This window comes from Eleutherodactylus coqui, chromosome 4 (genome assembly GCF_035609145.1).
Source record: "Eleutherodactylus coqui strain aEleCoq1 chromosome 4, aEleCoq1.hap1, whole genome shotgun sequence".
Taxonomy (NCBI): domain Eukaryota; kingdom Metazoa; phylum Chordata; class Amphibia; order Anura; family Eleutherodactylidae; genus Eleutherodactylus; species Eleutherodactylus coqui.
In genome coordinates, this window is record NC_089840.1 from 33807911 (window position 1) to 33827746 (window position 19836).

Consider the following 19836-nt stretch of genomic DNA (forward strand, 5'->3'; position numbering starts at 1 on the left):
ATAGGGCAGGCGAGGGGCTACATGTTGGGCTGCATCTCAAGTTCACAGGTCCCACTATTAAGCCACAATAGCGGCAAGAGTGGGGCCCCCCCCTCCCAAAAACTTTTACTTCTGAAAAGCCCTCATTAGCATGGCATACGTTAGCTAAGCACCACACTACCTCCAACAAAGCACAATCACTGCCTGCATGACACTCCACTGCCACTTCTCCTGGGTTACATGCTGCCCAACCGCCCCCCCCTCCCCCCCACAGCACACACCAAAGTGTCCCTGCGCAGCCTTCAGCTGCCCTAATGCCACACCACCCTCATGTCTATTTAGAAGTGCGTCTGCCATGAGGAGGAACCGCAGGCACACACTGCAGAGGTTGGCACGGCTAGGCAGCGACCCTCTTTAAAAGGGGCGGGGCGATAGCCCACAATGCTGTACAGAAGCAATGAGAAATAGAATCCTGTGCCACCGCCATCAGGAGCTGCACACGTGGGCATAGCAATGGGGAACCTATGTGCCACACACTATTCATTCTGTCAAGGTGTCTCTGCATGCCCCAGTCAGACCGGGCTTTTTAATTCATAGACACAGGCAGGTACAACTCCCTATTGTGAAGTCCCTGTCGACCCACAGCATGGGTGGCTCCCTGGAACCCACCGGCGATACACAAAAATATCCCATTGCATTGCCCAACACAGCTGAGGTAGTAATGTCGTGCTTAATGCAGGTGGGCTTCGGCCCACACTGCATGCCCCAGTCTGACTGGGGTTCTTTACAAGTGGACAGATGTAGGTTAAACTCCGTGTGCACCTACAGCATGGGTGGCTCCCTGGAACCCACCGGCGATACACTAAAATATCCCATTGCATTGCCCAACACAGCTGAGGTAGTAATGTCGTGCTTAATGCAAGTGGGCTTCGGCCCACACTGCATGCCCCAGTCAGACTGGGGCTCTTTAGAAGTGGACACATGTAGTTACAACTCCGTGTGGACCCACGGCATGGGTGGCTCCCTGGAACCCACCGGCGGTACATAAATATATCCCATTGCAGTGCCCAACACAGCTGAGGTAACGTCAGCTTTAATGCAGGTGGGCAAAAAATTAATTGGATTACACTGTAGGCGAGGGCCCACAAAAATTGGTGTACCAACAGTACTAATGTACCTCAGAAAAATTGCCCATGCCCAACCAAGAGGGCAGGTGAAACCTATTAATCGCTTTGGTTAATGTGGCTTAAGTGGTAACTAGGCCTGGAGGCAGCCCAGTTTAACGAAAAATTGGTTCAAGTTAAAGTTTCAACGCTTTTAAGAGCATTGAAACGTATAAAAATTGTTTAGAAAAATTATATGAGTGAGCCTTGTGGCCCTAAGAAAAATTGCCCGTTCGGCGTGATTACGTGAGGTTTCAGGAGGAGGAGCAGGAGGAGGAGGAGGAGGAATATTATACACAGATTGATGAAGCAGAAATGTCCCGTTTTGGATGGTGAGAGAGAACGATGCTTCCATCCGCGGGTGCAGCCTATGTATTGCTTACGTATCGCTGCTGTCCGCTGGTGGAGAAGAGAAGTCTGGGGAAATCCAGGCTTTGTTCATCTTGATGAGTGTAAGCCTGTCGGTTGACAGGTGGGTACGCTTATCCGTGATGATTCCCCCAGCCACACTAAACACACTCTCTGACAAGACGCTAGCCGCAGGACAAGCAAGCACCTCCAGGGCATACAGCGCGAGTTCAGGCCACGTGTCCAGCTTCGACACCCAGTAGTTGTAGGGGGCAGAGGCGTCACGGAGGACGGTCGTGCGATCGGCTACGTACTCCCTCACCATCCTTTTACAGTGCTCCCGCCGACTCAGCCGTGACTGGGGAGCGGTGACACAGTCTTGCTGGGGAGCCATAAAGCTGGCAAAGGCCTTGGAGAATGTTCCCCTGCCTGCGCTGTACATGCTGCCTGATCTCTGCGCCTCCCCTGCTACCTGGCCCTCGGAACTGTGCCTTCTGCCACTAGCGCTGTCGGATGGGAAGTTTACCATCAGTTTGTCCACCAGCGCCCTGTGGTATAGCATCATTCTCGAACCCCTTTCCTCTTCGGGAATGAGAGTGCAAAGGCTCTCCTTATACCGTGGGTCGAGCAGTGTGTACATCCAGTAATACGTAGTGGCCAGAATGCGTGTAACGCGAGGGTCACGAGAAAGGCATCCTAACATGAAGTCAGCCATGTGTGCCAGGGTACCTGTACGCAACACATGGCTGTCCTCACTAGGAAGATCACTTTCAGGATCCTCCTCCTCCTCAGGCCATACACGCTGAAATGATGACAGGCAAGCAGCATGGGTACCGTCAGCAGTGGGCCAAGCTGTCTCTTCCCCCTCCTCCTCATCCTCCTCATGCTCCTCCTCCTCCTCCTGAACGCGCTGAGATATAGACAGGAGGGTGCTCTGACTATCCAGCGACATACTGTCTTCCCCCGGCTCTGTTTCCGAGCGCAAAGCGTCTGCCTTTATGCTTTGCAGGGAACTTCTCAAGATGCATAGCAGAGGAATGGTGACGCTAATGATTGCAGCATCGCCGCTCACCACCTGGGTAGACTCCTCAAATTTTCCAAGGACCTGGCAGATGTCTGCCAACCAGGGCCACTCTTCTGTAAATAATTGAGGAGGCTGACTCACACTGCGCCGCGCAAGTTGGAGTTGGTATTCCACTATAGCTCTACGCTGCTCATAGAGTCTGGCCAACATGTGGAGCGTAGAGTTCCACTGTGTGGGCACGTCGCACAGCAGTCGGTGCACTGGCAGATTAAACCGATGTTGCAGTGTCCGCAGGGTGGCAGCGTGCGTGTGGGATTTGCGGAAATGTGCGCAGAGCTGGCGCACCTTTCCGAGCAGGTATGACAAGTGGGGGTAGCTTTTCAGAAAGCGCTGAACCACCAAATTAAACACATGGGCCAGGCATGGCACGTGCGTGAGGCTGCCGAGCTGCAGAGCCGCCACCAGCTTACGGCCGTTGTCACACACGACCATGCCCGGTTGGAGGCTCAGCGGCGCAAGCCAGCGGTCGGTCTGCTCTGTCAGACCCTGCAGCAGTTCGTGGGCCGTGTGCCTCTTCTCTCCTAAGCTGAGTAGTTTCAGCACAGCCTGCTGACGCTTGCCCACCGCTGTGCTGCCACGCCGCGTTACACCGACTGCTGGCAACGTGCTGCTGACACATCTTGATTGCGAGACAGAGGTTGCGTTGGAGGAGGAGGAGGAGGAAGGTGCTTTAGTGGAGGAAGCATACACCGCCGCAGATACCACCACCGAGCTGTGGCCCGCAATTCTGGGGGTGGGTAGGACGTGAGCGGTCCCAGGCTCTGACTCTGTCCCAGCCTCCACTAAATTCACCCAATGTGCCGTCAGGGAGATATAGTGGCCCTGCCCGCCTGTGCTTGTCCACGTGTCTGTTGTTAAGTGGACCTTGGCATTAACCGCGTTGGTGAGGGCGCGTACAATGTTGCGGGAGACGTGGTCGTGCAGTCCTGGGACGGCACATCGGGAAAAGTAGTGGCGACTGGGAACCGAGTAGCGCGGGGCCGCCGCCGCCATCATACTTTTGAAAGCCTCCGTTTCCACAAGCCTATACGGCAGCATCTCTAGGCTGATCAATTTTGCAATGTGCACGTTTAACGCTTGAGCGTGCGGGTGCGTGGCGTCGTAGTTGCGCTTGCGCTCAAACTGTGGCGCTAGCGACGTCTGGACGCTACGCTGAGGGACATTGCTGGATGGGGCCAAGGACAGCGGAGGTGAGGGTGTGGGTGCAGGCCAGGAGACGGTAGTGCCTGTGTCCTCCGAGGGGGGTTGGATCTCAGTGGCAGGTTGGGGCACAGGGGGAGAGGCAGTGGTGCAAACCGGAGGCGGTGAACGGGCATCGTCCCACCTTGTGGGGTGCTTGGCCATCATATGCCTGCGCATGCTGTTGGTGGTGCCTCCCCAGCTGATCTTGGCGCGACAAAGGTTGCACACCACTGTTTGTCGGTCGTCAGGCGTCTCTGTGAAAAACTGCCACACCGTAGAGCACCTTGACCTGTGCAGGGTGGCATGGCACGAGGGGGCGCTTTGGGAAACAGTTGGTGGATTATTCGGTCTGGCCCTGCCTCTACCCCTGGCCACCACACTGGCTCGGCCTGTGCCCACACCCTGACTTGGGCCTCCGCGTCCTCGCCCGCGTCCACGTCCTATAGGCCTACCCCTACCCCTCAGCATGGTGTATTACCAGTGATTTGATTTCCCAGGCAGGAAAGAAAGTGGCGCAAGCCTGCAGCCAAAATACAATTTTTTCCTTTGTTTTTCAAAGGACAAGCCACACTGCGTGTATTCAATGAATACTACTAAGTTTAATAACTGTGTTGCGGCCCTGCAAAAGTGTCACAGAACTTTACTGTTGCAGAGTTACTAACTGTGGCAGAGCAGGTATTTCCCAGGCAGGAAAGAAATTGGCGCAAGGCTGCACTCAACCGTAGCTGGTTGCGTCTGATTTTTTTACGTTCTCCACGCAGCACACACATACCCAGAGCCCTGACGGCTGTCAGAGGCAGGGCAAATATACTTTTTTCCCTTTTGTTAAAAAAGAAAAGGCCCACTGCGTCTATTCAATGACTAATATAACTGTGTTGCGGCCCTGCAAAAGTGTCACAGAACTTTACTGTTGCAGAGTTACTAACTGTGGCAGAGCAGGTATTTCCCAGGCAGGAAAGAAATTGGCGCAAGGCTGCACTCAACCGTAGCTGGTTGCGTCTGATTTTTTTACGTTCTCCACGCAGCACACACGTACCCAGAGCCCTGACGGCTGTCAGAGGCAGGGCAAATATACTTTTTTCCCTTTTGTTTAAAAGGATAGGCCCACTGCGTCTATTCACTGAATAATAATTTTAATAACTGTGTTGCGGCCCTGCAAAACTGTCACAGAACTTTACTGTTGCAGAGTTACTAACTGTGGCAGAGCAGGTATTTCCCAGGCAGGAAAGAAATTGGCGCAAGGCTGCACTCAACCGTAGCTGGTTGTGTCTGATTTTTTTACGTTCTCCACGCAGCACACACGTACCCAGAGCCCTGACGGCTGTCAGAGGCAGGGCAAATATACTTTTTTCCCTTTTGTTAAAAAAGAAAAGGCCCACTGCGTCTATTCAATGACTAATATAACTGTGTTGCGGCCCTGCAAAAGTGTCACAGAACTTTACTGTTGCAGAGTTACTAACTGTGGCAGAGCAGGTATTTCCCAGGCAGGAAAGAAATTGGCGCAAGGCTGCACTCAACCGTAGCTGGTTGCGTCTGATTTTTTTACATTCTCCACGCAGCACACACGTACCCAGAGCCCTGACGGCTGTCAGAGGCAGGGCAAATATACTTTTTTCCCTTTTGTTTAAAAGGAAAGGCCCACTGTGCCTATTCAATGACTGATAACTGTGTTGTGGCCCTGCCTACACAATTCTGTGCCTGTAGTATCAATGCAGGGTGCAATGCTCTGCACCGCCGATTTTGAGAAAAAAAAAAAAGGAACACAGCTAACAGCAGGACCGTTGAGGTTCTTGAAGGCTACACTCACTCCTAACACTCTCCCTGCCTATGCAGCACTTCTGTCCCTAATGCCGGGTGCAATGCTCTACACTGCCGATTTTGAGAGAAAAAAAAATTTTCTCCACTGCTAACAGCAGCCGGCACACACGTAGATGTGGCCCTAAGAAGGACCGTTGGGGTTCTTGAAGCCTACACTGACTCCTAACGCTCTCCCTACAGCAGCACCAGCAGCAGCACTGTCCCTCAGCTAACTCACAAGGCATGTGTGGCGAGCCGCGGGAGGGGCCGATTTTTATACTCGGGTGACACCTGATCTTCCCAGCCACTCACAGCAGGGGGGTGGTATAGGGCTTGAACGTCACAGGGGGGAAGTTGTAATGCCTTCCCTGTCTTTCAATTGGCCAGAAAAGCGCGCTAACGTCTCAGAGAGGAAACTGAAAGTAACCGGAACACCGCGTGGTACTCGTTACGAGTAACGAGCATCCCGAACACCCTAATATTCGCACGAATATCAAGCTCGGACGAGTACGTTCGCTCATCTCTAATGGAGATGCATAAGTCTGCACAGGAGCTGTACAAACAAAACGGTAGATAATATTAATCAAGCCTGATTAAAACTTCTTTGGTTTGTAGATACAGAAAATAAAGTTGGTTGCAGAAGTGCACAAAGCCTTTAAGGATACATATATTTGTATACGTTTCTTGGTAATTCTATGCTTTCTTTCAAAGGGGCTGTCATAGGGTCTCCCATGCCTTAAAATAACATATCAGCAGTTGCTCACCTCTCCCCGCTCAACCTCCGCCGCTCTTCCTACCCGTGATATCACTTTGCAGGCTGAACCCGTCTACACACAAGATGCAGCAACCAATGACAGGACTCAGTGATCATGGTCGAGCGCTGTCATTGGCTGCTACAGCAGGTTTACAGGACATAACAGAAGCCTGTAAACAGAGACAGCAGAGACCGGAGCCGGGATCGAGGGACGAGCAGGGAGCGGAGGGAGGTCAACAACTGCTGATTTGTCATTTTATACCATGGTGGACCCAGTGACGGGAGTTTCCTTATTTCGGACAACCCCTTTAACACTTACAGGTCAGTATTTTTAGAGATATTTACTTTTATGTTACCCGTTCTGTTGAAATAAATGGCAACCCTAAATGGAAAACTTTTAATGTCTCCCAGGGAGTTCATGCAGTTTTGTGCAATCTCATGTCTGTGAGTAGCTTCTCCTTGTGGAGTAATCCAAGCAGGCACAGAAAACATGAGGGCTTCACTATATGGGGGCTTTCGCATAGGCAAAATATGCTGTCCCAGAATTCAGTACCAAAATCAACACGTTAGCAGTGTGGACTTTGGTCCTGAATATTCCCCAAGAGGGCATATCAGGCGCCGTTGCTGCACACAAAAAGTACAGTAAAAAACTTACTTGCGTGTCCAAATACGCATCACCTATTCCACAAAAGTGCAAACGTTCGCGTGACACAGGCTAAAGATAGTTCTCCAGAGCTTTTACAATGGTAGGTAAAGGTAAAGTCCTCTGGTGCAAGCACCGAGTCATGACTGACACCTAGGGTGACGTCACATCGTGACGTTTTCTTGGCAGACTGTTTTTGCGGGGTGGTTTGCCATTGCCTTCCCCAGTCATCTTTTACCCTCCAGCAAGCTGGGTACTCATTTTACTGACCTCGGAAGGATGGAAGGCTGAGTCAACCTTGAGCTGGTTACCTGAACCATTCGGAGATTGAACCCGCAACCTTCAGGTCCGAAAGGAATGACTACCTTCCTTGTGGTCATGGAAGATGGCTCACTTCATCCCCATGAATAAGATTCCCACCGCTGAGCACACTGTGGAGTTGATGATCCGGGAAATTTTCTGACTACATGGGATTCCTGATGATATTGCCTCAGACAGAGGAGTTCAGTTCACCTTGAAGTTCTGGAGACACTTCTGCGCGGCCCTGGGAACTACCGGGAGTCTATTCTCTGCCTTTTATCCTCAGACCAACAGCCAGACCGAAAGAACTAACCAGATTCTGGAGCAGTATCTCCGCTGCTTCATCTCCTATCTTCAGGACGACTGGGTGGATTATCTACCAACAGCGGAGTTCACATATAACAATGCCCAACATAGTTCTACCGCCCAGAGCCTGTCCTATGCCAACTAGGAGACACACCTTGTCTTCATTCCTGGCCTTCCTGTAAACACTCCTGTCCTGATGTCCAACCACAGATTGGCAGTATTGGCAGATATTCAAAAGGAATTAAAAGAGGCTTTGCAGTAAGCTCAAGAAGCCTACAAGGAAGTGGCAGACTGACATCATAAAGCGGCTCCTCCTTTCCAGGTTGGAGAGAAAGTGTGGCTATCCACCAGGAATTTGAAGACCTGCAACTTTCTCCTCAACTCAGGCAAAGATTTATTGGACCTTTTCCAATTTCAGCAAAGGTCGGCCAGGCAGCTTTCTGCTTAAAGGGGTTGTCCCGCGCCGAAACGTTTTTTTTTTTTTTCAATAGCCCCCCCGTTCGGCGCGAGACAAACCCGATGCAGGCATAAAAAAAACAAACCGTCCAGTACTTACCCGAATCCCCGCGCTCCGGCGACTTCTGACTTACCTTGTGAAGATGGCCGCCGGAATCTTCACCCTCGGTGGACCGCAGGTCTTCTGTGTGGTCCATTGCCGATTCCAGCCTCCTGATTGGCTGGAATCGGCACACGTGACGGGGCGGAGCTACAAGGAGCCGCTCTCCGGCACGAGCGGCCCCATTCAGAAAGGAGAAGACCGGACTGCGCAAGCGCGTCTAATCGGGCGATTAGACGCTGAAGATTAGACGGCACCATGGAGACGAGGACGCTAGCAACGGAACAGGTAAGTGAATAACTTCTGTATGGCTCATAATTAATGCACAATGTACATTACAAAGTGCATTAACATGGCCATACAGAAGTGTATACCCCCACTTGCTTTCGCGGGACAACCCCTTTAAAGCTCCCGGGTAGCCTAAAAATCCACTGAGTTTTCCATGTGTCCTTACTGAAGCCATTCCGGCAGAATACCTTCCCGGAGAGACATCATCTGCCTCCCCCTCCTGTGAAGATTCAAGGGCACAATGAGAACGTAGTTGAAAAGATCTTGGACTTCTGAAGATACCAAAGAAAGCTGCAGTACCTGGTATAGTGGCAAAGATACGGACTGGAGGAAAACACGTGGAAGCCAGAAGAAAACATACATGGTCCAAGACTCTCAGGGGAATTTCACAAAAGGTATCCCGGTAAACCAGGCCCTGGAATGACCCAGAGGTTATTCTCAAAAGGAGGGGCCTACTGTCAGGAATCGAACCGAGGACCTCCTGCTGTCCTGTCAATGGCTCTTGCTACTGAGCCATCGAGTCTGTGAACAATGCCCTTGCATTACTATCAGCCTTGTTCCATGATCCTGGTCAGTTAGTTCTTGCCTCCTGGTCCTCACCCCGCTCTGTCCCTAATTAGGCTCATTATAAAAGCCTTACCCTGCCACTGCACCAGCGCATGATTAATCTGCTTTACAGCACTGTTTGGTTAAGCTCCACGTTGCCTGCTCCTCCGTTATTCCTGCAAGAACTCCTGATACTGACTTCTGCCTTCCTCTTTGACTATGCTACCCACCTCTTCCCTCCGTGCTGCAAACCGAGACCTCCCAATTGCTGACTTCTGGCTAATGTTCGACTACTCTTTGGACCTGCAGCCATTACACCTGAGGCACTAGCCTTGTGCCCAAAAACGCTACATCATGAGAGATAGCAGCTGATCAATTCTGTGAACTTTCCCCTGCTAGAAACTTCAATGTAGCAGAGTCTGCAAACCAAGTATGATTTATAAATGCTTGAGAAGGAAAACTCAATGCAAAAAAAAAAAAAAGATAAGTGCATACGTTTTTCTGCAGGGACTTAGGAAGATAAGGGTGTATTAATTTCTCACACACAAAGATTTCTGTAGGCTTTAAATACTGTAGAGACTAAAAGATCAGGAGTACTTATGAGTAAATGTAAACTTTTACAACAGTATTTGGATTGAGCAGTGCTCTCATATACAGTGAAATTGCTGTCTGCTCTGAAAATAGAATGCATGATTATTAATTTCTAAATTTCCCCTTTCTCTAGAACTCATTCAGAAATGTTTTCTAGACGTAGTTTCGAAATGTTTTGGTCAGTTTTGCGGTCTTTCTGAAGCGGCCACGGTAAGGTTCATAAACATTCATTCTTTATTTTGTTAAAAGAAGTTGTCCAGTTTGTTAAACCCATTACTATATACTCTGTTAGAGAATTCTTAGCTTATAGGGGGGAGGGGCGGGGGAGGAGGGGGGTGGGAAGGGGCGGTCCTCTATTCAGGATCCTCAACTCTTGGCCATAATGAAGAGTGGTAACAAAGAGTGTCTCAATCTCTGGAGGTTCTGCCCTGCATTGCATGGACATCCAATTGGTGAGACTGGGCACAATCCAATATTTAGTTTCTCCTGTGTGGGCACTGCTTGAGAATTGAACAATTAATGTCAGGGTCCATCACAGATTACAGCTGATTGTTAGGGGTAATGGGGGGTCAGTTTGTCATCTATTTAATGTCACTGAACAATTATGACAAAGGATTATCCAAAGCAGAGAACCTCTTTAATTATTACCTCTGTATTAAAGCGGCCCTCCGGTTTTGGGACAAATTTCTATCCTGGGACCAGAGCGGTGGGGGGTATATTATCTGCTGTTGTTCTGATGTCCCTCCAGTCCGCTGTTTAGGATCCTGTTTCAAGCCGTCTAAGATCATAGCTGTAATTTTCTAGCTACCTAATGCACACTGTGCCCTGCTCTCTAATTGACCAGCACGGATCATGTGAGTAATGCTGACCAATGAGAGAGCAGGTATAATGCATTGGTAGTCTAATACTAGCAATGCACTATAGGGATTAGTCAGTCTGAAGTTTCTATCGGACATCTTGGATGGCTAAAAATGGGACCCAGGACAAGTGGATCCAACATAGTAGACCACAGCAGGTAGGATAAATGCTTTCCCTGCTCCCAGAACACATTTTTGTCCTGAAATTGGAAGGTTGCTATCCTTATTAATCCGGTATATAGCTGTGTTGCGCCTCACTATATAGAAGTTAACACTCCCCAATGTCCGGCTGATGTGCATTTCAGTTAATAATTTACTGAACTTTAGTATCCCAGCATAGAGCTGTTTAAAGAAATGGTAGTCTTGGGAAGAGGAGGGGTGTCGTTTCTCCTTGTGGAGATTGCGGAGTAGGCATAGGGAAATTTATAGTGCAATGCTCCTCTGGGAAAAAGGTATGGAAATTGGCTCCCCTTCTTTCTGGAAATAGTAGGCAATTATTTTCCTCTCACTTGTGCCAAAATCTAATTCTTCTTTATCTATTAAACATGGTAGACTAGGAGCCAAAGCATGCTAGAAGTCATTGGCTCCATCTGGTCTTTAATATTATAGTATGAGAATATATGGAGTAGTCTAAGGGCTGTTTCACACAAGCGTATATCGGCCGCGTTTTCACAGCTAGACGATATACGCTACCCAACTGATGCATTGGTTTCCAATGCATCAGTTCAGTTGGGCATATTCCTGATGCGTAAAAACACCTGGCTGGCAAAGATAGCGCATATGGTGCGCGTTCCAGCCGGACGTTTTTACACTGGTCAGAAAAGATTAGTTTTGGAACTATCTTCGGGCAGAATACAGCGGCTGCTGCTATAGACTCCTATGGGAGCCTATGACAGCTGCCGGAGAAGGGAGGGATTTTAGCAGTGTGACTTCTAAACTCCCTCCCCTTCTCTCTCCCTCTCCGCCCCTTGTCAGCTGTCTACAATGGGAGGGGGCAGGACTGAGCTGGAGGTAGTGTGCTAAAGCTCTGCCCTTTCCCTTGCCGGCAGCTTCCATAGGCTGGATCGGACAGGGGGAGGGACTAGCTCTGCTAAGCTCCCAACGTCTCCCCTTGTCGTAAGCCAGCAAAGGGTAGAGAGGACACAGGAGTTTAGCAGAGCTAAACTTCCACTTCCCTGGCCGACGATATCCCGAGGCTGCGGCATATATGCGCCGCAGTCTCGTCCGTCTGAACAGACGTTAAAACAGGAGTTGCAGCCATGACTGGGTCACGGCTGCCTCTCATTCACGCGATTTTCGGCTGTGTTGTGGCCATGACACGACAGGCCAAAAGTCTTCACGCTCGTGTGAAAAAAGCCTAAGGGCGCTTTCACATGACAGTTTTTGTGTTAAGTTTTTTGTGAGCCAAAACCAGGAGTGGAGAGAAAGTTTAATGGAAAGATTTGCAGTCCTCCGGATTTTGGCTCTCAAAAGACTGAACATGAAAACTGTTGTGTCAAGGCGCCGTAAGGCCTCGGTCACACGACCGTTTTTTGGTCCGATCTGCAGACGCGCTTGCGGTCTGCAGATCTATAGACCAAATGCATCCCAATGGGATCGGTCACATGTCCGCTTTTTATGCGGATGTGCGATCAATTATAGGACACAACGATTCGCAGAACGCGCCTATCTGCATTCTGAGCATCGCTGTGTTCTATATATGCGCTCAATGGGGCCGGCGGCAGCAGCGCTGGCCCCATTGAGAACATATACTTAAAGATTGTTCTCCTCTGCCACAGCTGTTACAGCTGTGGCAGAGAAGAACGATGTTGGCCCATTGAATTCCATGGAGCTGGTAATACAGCCGGCTCCATTGAAAGCAATGGGCTGCCAGCGAGCGCGGGATGAATTTTTGGGAAGGCCTTAAAAATATAATCCCTTCCCTGAAAAACATCCTAAAATGTGTAAAAAAAAAAAAAAAAAAAAAAATATATATATATATATATATATATATATATATATATATATATATATATATATATATATATATATATATATATATATATATATATATATATATATATACTCACCTTTTCCCTGCAGACGGAGTTCAGCCGCGTCCGGCCGGCAGTTCTCCTTAACTGCTCTGTGTAGTATTCAGCAGGAGGGGATTTAAAATCCCCGCCTGCTGAATGGGCTGCCTCTGATTGGTCACAGCCTCACCAATCAGAGGCAGCTCTCACTCACCCATTCATGAATTCATGAATGGGTGAGTGAGTGCTGCCTCTGATTGGCTGAGCGCAGGGACCAATCAGAGGCAGCTCTTAGCTGATGAATGACAGCTTAATTCAGTCTTAGGAGTACTGTAGGATTCGCTGCTTCAGGTGAACCATATTGCATATACTTTCCGCATACACAAGGGACTTTAAATGGCCACAGAGATAAAACTCCAAAGGCGTTAAGTCTAATGACCTTGGCAGCCATTCTACCAGACCTCTACGCCCAATCCAGAGGGCAGGATATTGCACATTCAGCCATCCTGTTGAAAGTAATATGGGAACTCCCTGTTATCACTGAGCGCAGATGAGAATACAGTATCCTGTAACATCTGGTGGTACTTCTCATCGTTATTGCCTTTGGATTTTTATCGCCGGTGTCATTTAAAGTCCCTTGTGAATGTGGAAAAAATACTCAATAAGGTTAACCTGAAACAGTGAACTCTATAATGCTGTGAAGTATTATCACCTGCAGTTCTTCACCATGTTCACGAAGACTGCATAAAACATTTAACCATGTGCATCAAGCAGATGGGTGGACACATTGAATGTTAGGTTAAGCACTTTGTGAAACTTTGCCCTCCCTTAACTCCGAAACAATTAAAGATGGGGAAAAACTTCCACATCTAATGTGTTTCTGAGAAAATTCAAGCCAAGACTGATGTATCATATGACCCCCTTACCATTTTCCCTAAAATCAATATGGTGGATTTCAAAGTGGCCATCAAAGACATCACCTTCAACGAAATATACAGGTTCACTTCCAATTACTTTCAAACATTGGAAGTCAATTTTCTCCTCTTTATACCAGTTAAAGGGGTGTGTTCAGACTTTTTCCTAACTATATAAGAATCACTCTGGATCTCTTTATCATATTTTATAAATTGCATTGCATTCTGTTTTACTTTGTGATCCAAGGACAACATTGATGATATTTCTCACAAGCAAGAGGAGGAGGCTGGGAGTCTGATCACTTTACAGTTCAAGATGGAGAGGATCATTCATTGTCAGGACACTCGGTACTGTGAAGTATTATCAGTAGTAAGAGCTGCAGAGGCTGGAATTGTGCGGGACCAGAAACGGCTGTCAATGAATGATCTGGCCTGTCATCTGGAGGCATATCTTCAGGTGAGTCATCTGTATACAGGATCATTGAATATAACGAAAAAGCGTAAAGAAACATAATTCCAACAGTAGTATCTACAATGGGACTCTTATAGCATAAATGTGAATCAAGGGGAAAGCCCTTTAAAAAAGGAGCTGTTGGCTCTCCTGTGTGGTGTAGTATATAGAGGAGCTGTCGGCTGTCCTGTGTGGTGTAGTATATAGAGGAGCTGTTGGCTCTCCTGTGTGGTGTAGTATATAGATGAGCTGTCGGCTCTCATGTGTGGTGTAGTATATAGAGGAGCTGTCAGCTTTCCTGTGTGGTGTAGTATATAGAGGAGCTGTTGGCTCTCCTGTGTGGTGTAGTATATAGAGGAGCTGTGAGCCCTCCTGTGTGGTGTAATATATAGAGGAGCTGTTGGCTCTCCTGTGTGGTGTTGTATATAGAGGAGCTGTTGGCTCTCCTGTGTGGTGTAGTATATAGAGGAGCTGTTGGCTCTCCTGTGTGGTGCAGTATATAGAGGAGCTGTCAGCTCTCCTGTGTGGTGTAGTATATAGAGGAGCTGTGAGCAATCCTGTGTGGTGTAGTATATAGCGGAGCTTTTGGCTCTCCTGTGTGGTGTAGTATATAGAGGAGCTGTCGGCTCTCCTGTGTGGTGTAGTATATAGAGGAGCTGTGAGCAATCCTGTGTGGTGTAGTATATAGAGGAGCTGTCGGTACACCCATGTGGTGTAGTATATAGAGGAGCTGTCGGCTCTCCTGTGTGGTGTAGTATATAGAGGAGCTGTCGGTACACCCATGTGGTGTAGTATATAGAAGGAGCTGTTGGCTCTCCTGTGTGGTGTAGTATATAGAGGAGCTGTCGGCTCTCCTGTATAGTGTAGTATATAGAGGAGCTGTCAGCTCTCCTGTGTGGTGTAGTATATAGAGGAGCTGTGAGCAATCCTGTGTGGTGTAGTATATATAGGAGCTGTCGGTACACCCATGTGGTGTAGTATATAGAGGAGTTGTCGGCTCTCCTGTGTGGTGTAGTATATAGAGGAGCTGTTGGCTCTCCTGTTTGGTGTAGTATATACAGGAGCTGTTGGCTCTCTTGTGTGGTGTAGTATATAGAGGATCTGTTGGTTCTCTTTTGTGGTGTAGTATAGAGAGTTGCTGTTGGCTCTCCTGTGTGGTGTAGTATATAGAGGAGCTGTCGGTACACCCATGTGGTGTAGTGTATAGAGGAGCTGTTGGTTCTCCTGTGTAGTGTAGTATATAGAGGAGCTGTCGGCTCTCCTGTGTGGTGTAGTATATAGAGGAGCTGTTGGCTCTCCTGTGTGGTGTAGTATATAGAGGAGCTGTCGACTCTCCTGTGTGGTGTAGTATATAGAGGAGCTGTCGGCTCTCCTGTGTGGTGTAGTATATAGAGGAGCTGTCGGGTCTCCTGTGTGGTGTAGTATATAGAGGAGCTGTCGGCTCTCCTGTGTGGTGTAGTATATAGAGGAGCTGTGAGCTCTCCTGTGTGCAGTGTAGTATATAGAGGAGCTGTCTACTCTCCTGTGCGGTGTAGTATATAGAGGAGCTGTCTGCTCTCCTGTGCGGTGTCGTATATAGAGGAGCTGTTGGCTCTCCTGTGCGGTGTAGTATATAGAGGAGCTGTCGGCTATCCTGTGTGGTGTAGTATATAGAGGAGCTGTCGGCTCTCCTGTGTGGTGTAGTATATAGAGGAGCTGTCAGCTCTCCCGTGTGGAGTAGTATATACAGGAGCTGTCGGCTGTCCTGTGTGGTGTAGTATATAGAGGAGCTGTTGGTTCTCTTGTGTGGTGTAGTATAGAGAGCTGCTGTTGGCTCTCCTGTGCGGTGTAGTATATAGAGGAGCTGTTGGCTCTCCTGTGTAGTGTAGTATATAGAGGAGCTGTCAGCTCTCCTGTGTGGTGTAGTATATAGAGGAGCTGTTGACTCTCCTGTGTGGTGTAGTATATACAGGAGCTGTCGGCTCTCTTGTGTGGTGTAGTATAGAGAGTTGCTGTTGGCTCTCCTGTGTGGTGTAGTATATAGAGGAGCTGTTGGTTCTCTTGTGTGGTGTAGTATATAGAGGAGCTGTCTCTACACCCATGTGGTGTAGTGTATAGAGGAGCTGTTGGCTCTCGTGTATACTGTAATATATAGAGGAGCTGTTGGCTCTCCTGTGTGGTGTAGTATATAGAGGAGTTGTCTGCTCTCCTGTGCGGTGTAGTATATAGAGGAGCTGTTGGCTCTCCTATGCGGTGTAGTATATAGAGGAGCTGTCTGCTCTCCTGTGCGGTGTAGTATTTAGAGGAGCTGTTGGCTCTCCTGTGTGGTGTAGTATATAGAGGAGCTGTCGGTACACCCATGTGGTGTAGTATATAGAGGAGCTGTCGGCTCTCCTGTGTAGTGTAGTATATAGAGGAGCTGTCGACTCTCCTGTGTGGTGTAGTATATAGAGGAGCTGTCTGCTCTCCTGTGTGGTGTAGTATATAGAGGAGCTGTTGGCTCTCGTGTGTGGTGTAGTATATAGAGGAGCTGTCGGCTCTCCTGTGTGGTGTAGTATATAGAGGAGTTGTCTGCTCTCCTGTGCGGTGTAGTATATAGAGGAGCTGTTGGCTCTCCTTTGTGGTGTAGTATATAGAGGAGCTGTCGGTACACCCATGTGGTGTAGTATATAGAGGAGCTGTCGGCTCTCCTGTGTAGTGTAGTATATAGAGGAGCTGTCGACTCTCCTGTGTGGTGTAGTATATAGAGGAGTTGTTGGCTCTCCTGTGTGGTGTAGTATATAGAGGAGCTGTCGGCTCTCCTGTGTTGTGTAGTATATAGAGGAGCTGTCGGCTCTCCTGTGTGGTGTAGTATATAGAGGAGCTTCGGCTCTCCTGTGTGGTGTAGTATATAGAGGAGCTGTTGGCTCTCCTGTGTGCTGTTGTATATTGAGGAGCTGTTGGCTCTCCTGTGTGCAGTGTAGTATATAGAGGAGCTGTCGTCTCTCCTGTGTGGTGTAGTATATAGAGGAGCTGTCGGCTCTCCTGTGTGGTGTAGTAAATAGAGAAGCTGTCGGCTCTCCTGTGTGGTGTAGTTTATAGAGGAGCTGTCGGCTCTCCTGTGTGGTGTAGTATATAGTGGAGCTGACGGCTCTCCTGTGTGGTGTAGTGTATATAGAGGAGCTGTTGACTCTACTGTGAGGTGTAGTATATAGTGGAGCTGTTGGCTCTCCTGTGCGGTGTAGTATATAGAGGAGCTGTCGGCTGTCCTGTGTGGTGTAATATATAGAGGAGTTGTTGGCTCTCCTGTGTGGTGTAGTATATAGTGGAGCTGACGGCTCTCCTGTGTGGTGTAGTTTATAGAGGAGCTGTTGGCTCTCCTGTGTGGTGTAGTATATAGAGGAGCTGTTGACTCTCCTGTGAGGTGTAGTATATAGTGGAGCTGTCGGCTCTCCTGTGTAGTGTAGTATATAGAGGAGCTGTCGGCTCTCCTGTGTGGTGTAGTATATAGAGGAGCTGTCGGCTCTCCTGTGTGGTGTAGTATATCGAGTAGCTGTCGGCTCTCCTATGCGGTGTAGTATATAGAGGAGCGGTCTGCTCTCCTGTGCGGTGTAGTATATAGAGGAGCTGTTGGCTCTCCTGTGTGGTGTAGTATATAGAGGAGCTGTCGGCTCTCCTGTGTGGTGTAGTATATAGAGGAGCTGTTGGCTCTCCTGTGTGGTGTAGTATATAGAGGAGCTGTCGGCTGTCCTGTGTGGTGTAGTATATAGAGGAGCTGTTGGCTCTCCTGTGTGGTCTAGTATATAGAGGAGCTGTCGGTACACCCATGTGGTGTAGTATGTACTTTCTTGAAGAAGTGCCTTTCAAAACACGTCCGACATATACATGGTGTTACACGGTACCTACTATTTGTAATTTTATGGGTTATCTTGCATAGAAGAATTGTTTTTAATTCTTCTTTGTTGTAAATATGGCAGTAGTATAACGCAAGATTTGTTCACAGCGATTGAGAGCTGCACAAACGGCGTCAAACGCTGTGAAGCATTATTCTAATAACGCCGTGTTGGCGGTTGTTCTAAGCTTTGCTACATCGGTACTTGCATTCCTCATAAAATAATAATTATGGAGTTTTTTTTTTTTTGGAACTTTGTTATTTAATTCCTCTGTTATTCCTCCTGACAATGTATGAATTAATTGTCAAGTAGATGTTAACACTGCTTGCCGTTTTCCACCCTTCTCTCCCCCGTGCTATTTTGTAAAAAAGCTGCAGCGTCATCTCCCTCCTCTCCCCACCCTCTCTGCCTACTAATTAGTATTTTACACTAGATGGGGACTAAGTTGTTTTGCCAGCGGCAGGATAGTATATAATAACTGTTATAACAATTGGTATTTCTCCCTCTTCCAGAACACCACCAGTCGTTTGTCTAACCAAGTCCCTCTGATTATTCAGCATTTTATGCTCTACGAGTTTAAGGACCATCTACAATATCAAATGATTCGTCTGTTGGAAGAACGGAACAAGACCGACTTGCTTGAAGAAAGAGACGGCCTGTCTGGAGAGAGACAGAAGCTGAAGGATCAGATTCAGCGGCTCAGGCTCGCCCGGGAACGTTTACAAAAATTTTAAAAAATTGTGTGAAAGATGAAACGATCTCGTCATACTTGATACTTGTTACATATAACTTTTCTTTTAGGGGAGGCGTATATGTATATTACACTCAAGCTTAGCACTATGGAGCAATTCCAGCAACCTCATTGGTTCTGATTCACTATTCCAGCAACCTGATTGCTTGTTTGGGTTCCCTGATTCAACCTGATTGGTTGTTAGTGCAGAGCTTGAGTGTATGGCCGCCTGCACACGAGCGGAAATTCCGCTACGGGATTTCCTGCGGAATTTCCGCTGCTGGAAGCCTGCATAGGATTGCGTTAACAAACGCAATCCTATGCAGACGGACGCGATTTGGCCGCGCGAAATATCGCGCGGCAGACAAATTGCAGCATGCTCTATTTCTGTGCGGGGCTCATCTGCAGGCGGCCTAATATACATATATGCTTAGGGGAGTGATGGATGCAAGAACTGTATAAGGCCTTCGACACATCAATCCTCCACACTTGCTGTGTGCTGTATGTATGCACAGTTCCTATAGATGCTCTCTGCTACATCGGCCATACAGTCTGCATTGCATGAGAAGCAATATGGTACTGCTTCTGCACCTCCTGGTATTCTGTGTCTTCCTGTAGGTTATATGAAAAAAAGGTTTGGTACCTTGTTAGTCAGTAGAGTAAAGTGTGATTGTTCTTAGTAAGAGAAACCAAGTAACATTGTAGATATGATACCTTTTAATGGCTAACAAAAATACATGATGTTATAGCGAGCTTTCGGGATATCGCCTCCTTCGTCAGGCTAATGAATTAAACTAGTTTGGATTGCACATAATTCTAAAGGCCCATTTAGACACAACGATTATTGCTCACAATTTGCTCAAAAGCCATCTTTTGAGTGATAATCGTTGTGTCTATCTGCACGGACATCGTGCAGTTTTCGTTAAGCCGTTGCTCATCGTTGTCTTTTACCATACTGAAAGAGGACGATCAGCCTTATCAGAAGTTCACAGCGGGATACATCTGATACTATTGTTTCAGCTGTATCCCGCTCCGTGAACACAGCCGGGGTATGAAGAACACAACGGTCCAGCTGTGTTCTGCATACCCTGCTCGGAGCACTCGGCTGTATAACAGCCGGGCGCTCCTAGCAGAGAACAGCTGCATGCAGAAGACAAGCGGCCCCGCTTGTCTTCTGCACCCCCCACTCAGAGCGCAAAGTGATTGCTCAACGTTTGAGCGATCACCTTGCGTTTGAGTGATCACCTTGCGCTGTAAAGGCACACAATCTTTTGAGCGATAATCGTTGCGTCTAAATGGGCCTTAACATATAGATGCAGCGAGTGTGCATTAGTGATAAGAGTCATCATAAAACTGTCGCATTCCTCAGCTCTGTGGACTGATTTAGTGTTTGTCTTTCTGCTCAGACTGTCTTGTGTTGTTTTAAGTCTCAAAATTCTGTGTGTGAACATTTATTTAGATCAAGTGCCCCCCCCCCCTGCATC

At 48.1% G+C, this 19836-nt stretch overlaps 1 protein-coding gene across 1 annotated transcript in view; it reads left to right on the plus strand.

The window, feature by feature from the left end:
• LOC136625182 (interferon-induced GTP-binding protein Mx2-like) overlaps nucleotides 1–19061 on the plus strand; it is a 94974-nt gene extending 75913 nt beyond the window's left edge. Inside the window, exons 19-21 of the mRNA XM_066599198.1 lie at nucleotides 9671–9747; nucleotides 13568–13777; nucleotides 18135–19061. Coding sequence (XP_066455295.1) covers nucleotides 9671–9747; nucleotides 13568–13777; nucleotides 18135–18356 — 509 coding nt within the window. The 3' untranslated portion in view covers nucleotides 18357–19061. The remainder of the gene's footprint in view (nucleotides 1–9670; nucleotides 9748–13567; nucleotides 13778–18134) is intronic.
• The last annotated feature ends 775 nt before the right edge of the window (nucleotides 19062–19836 follow it).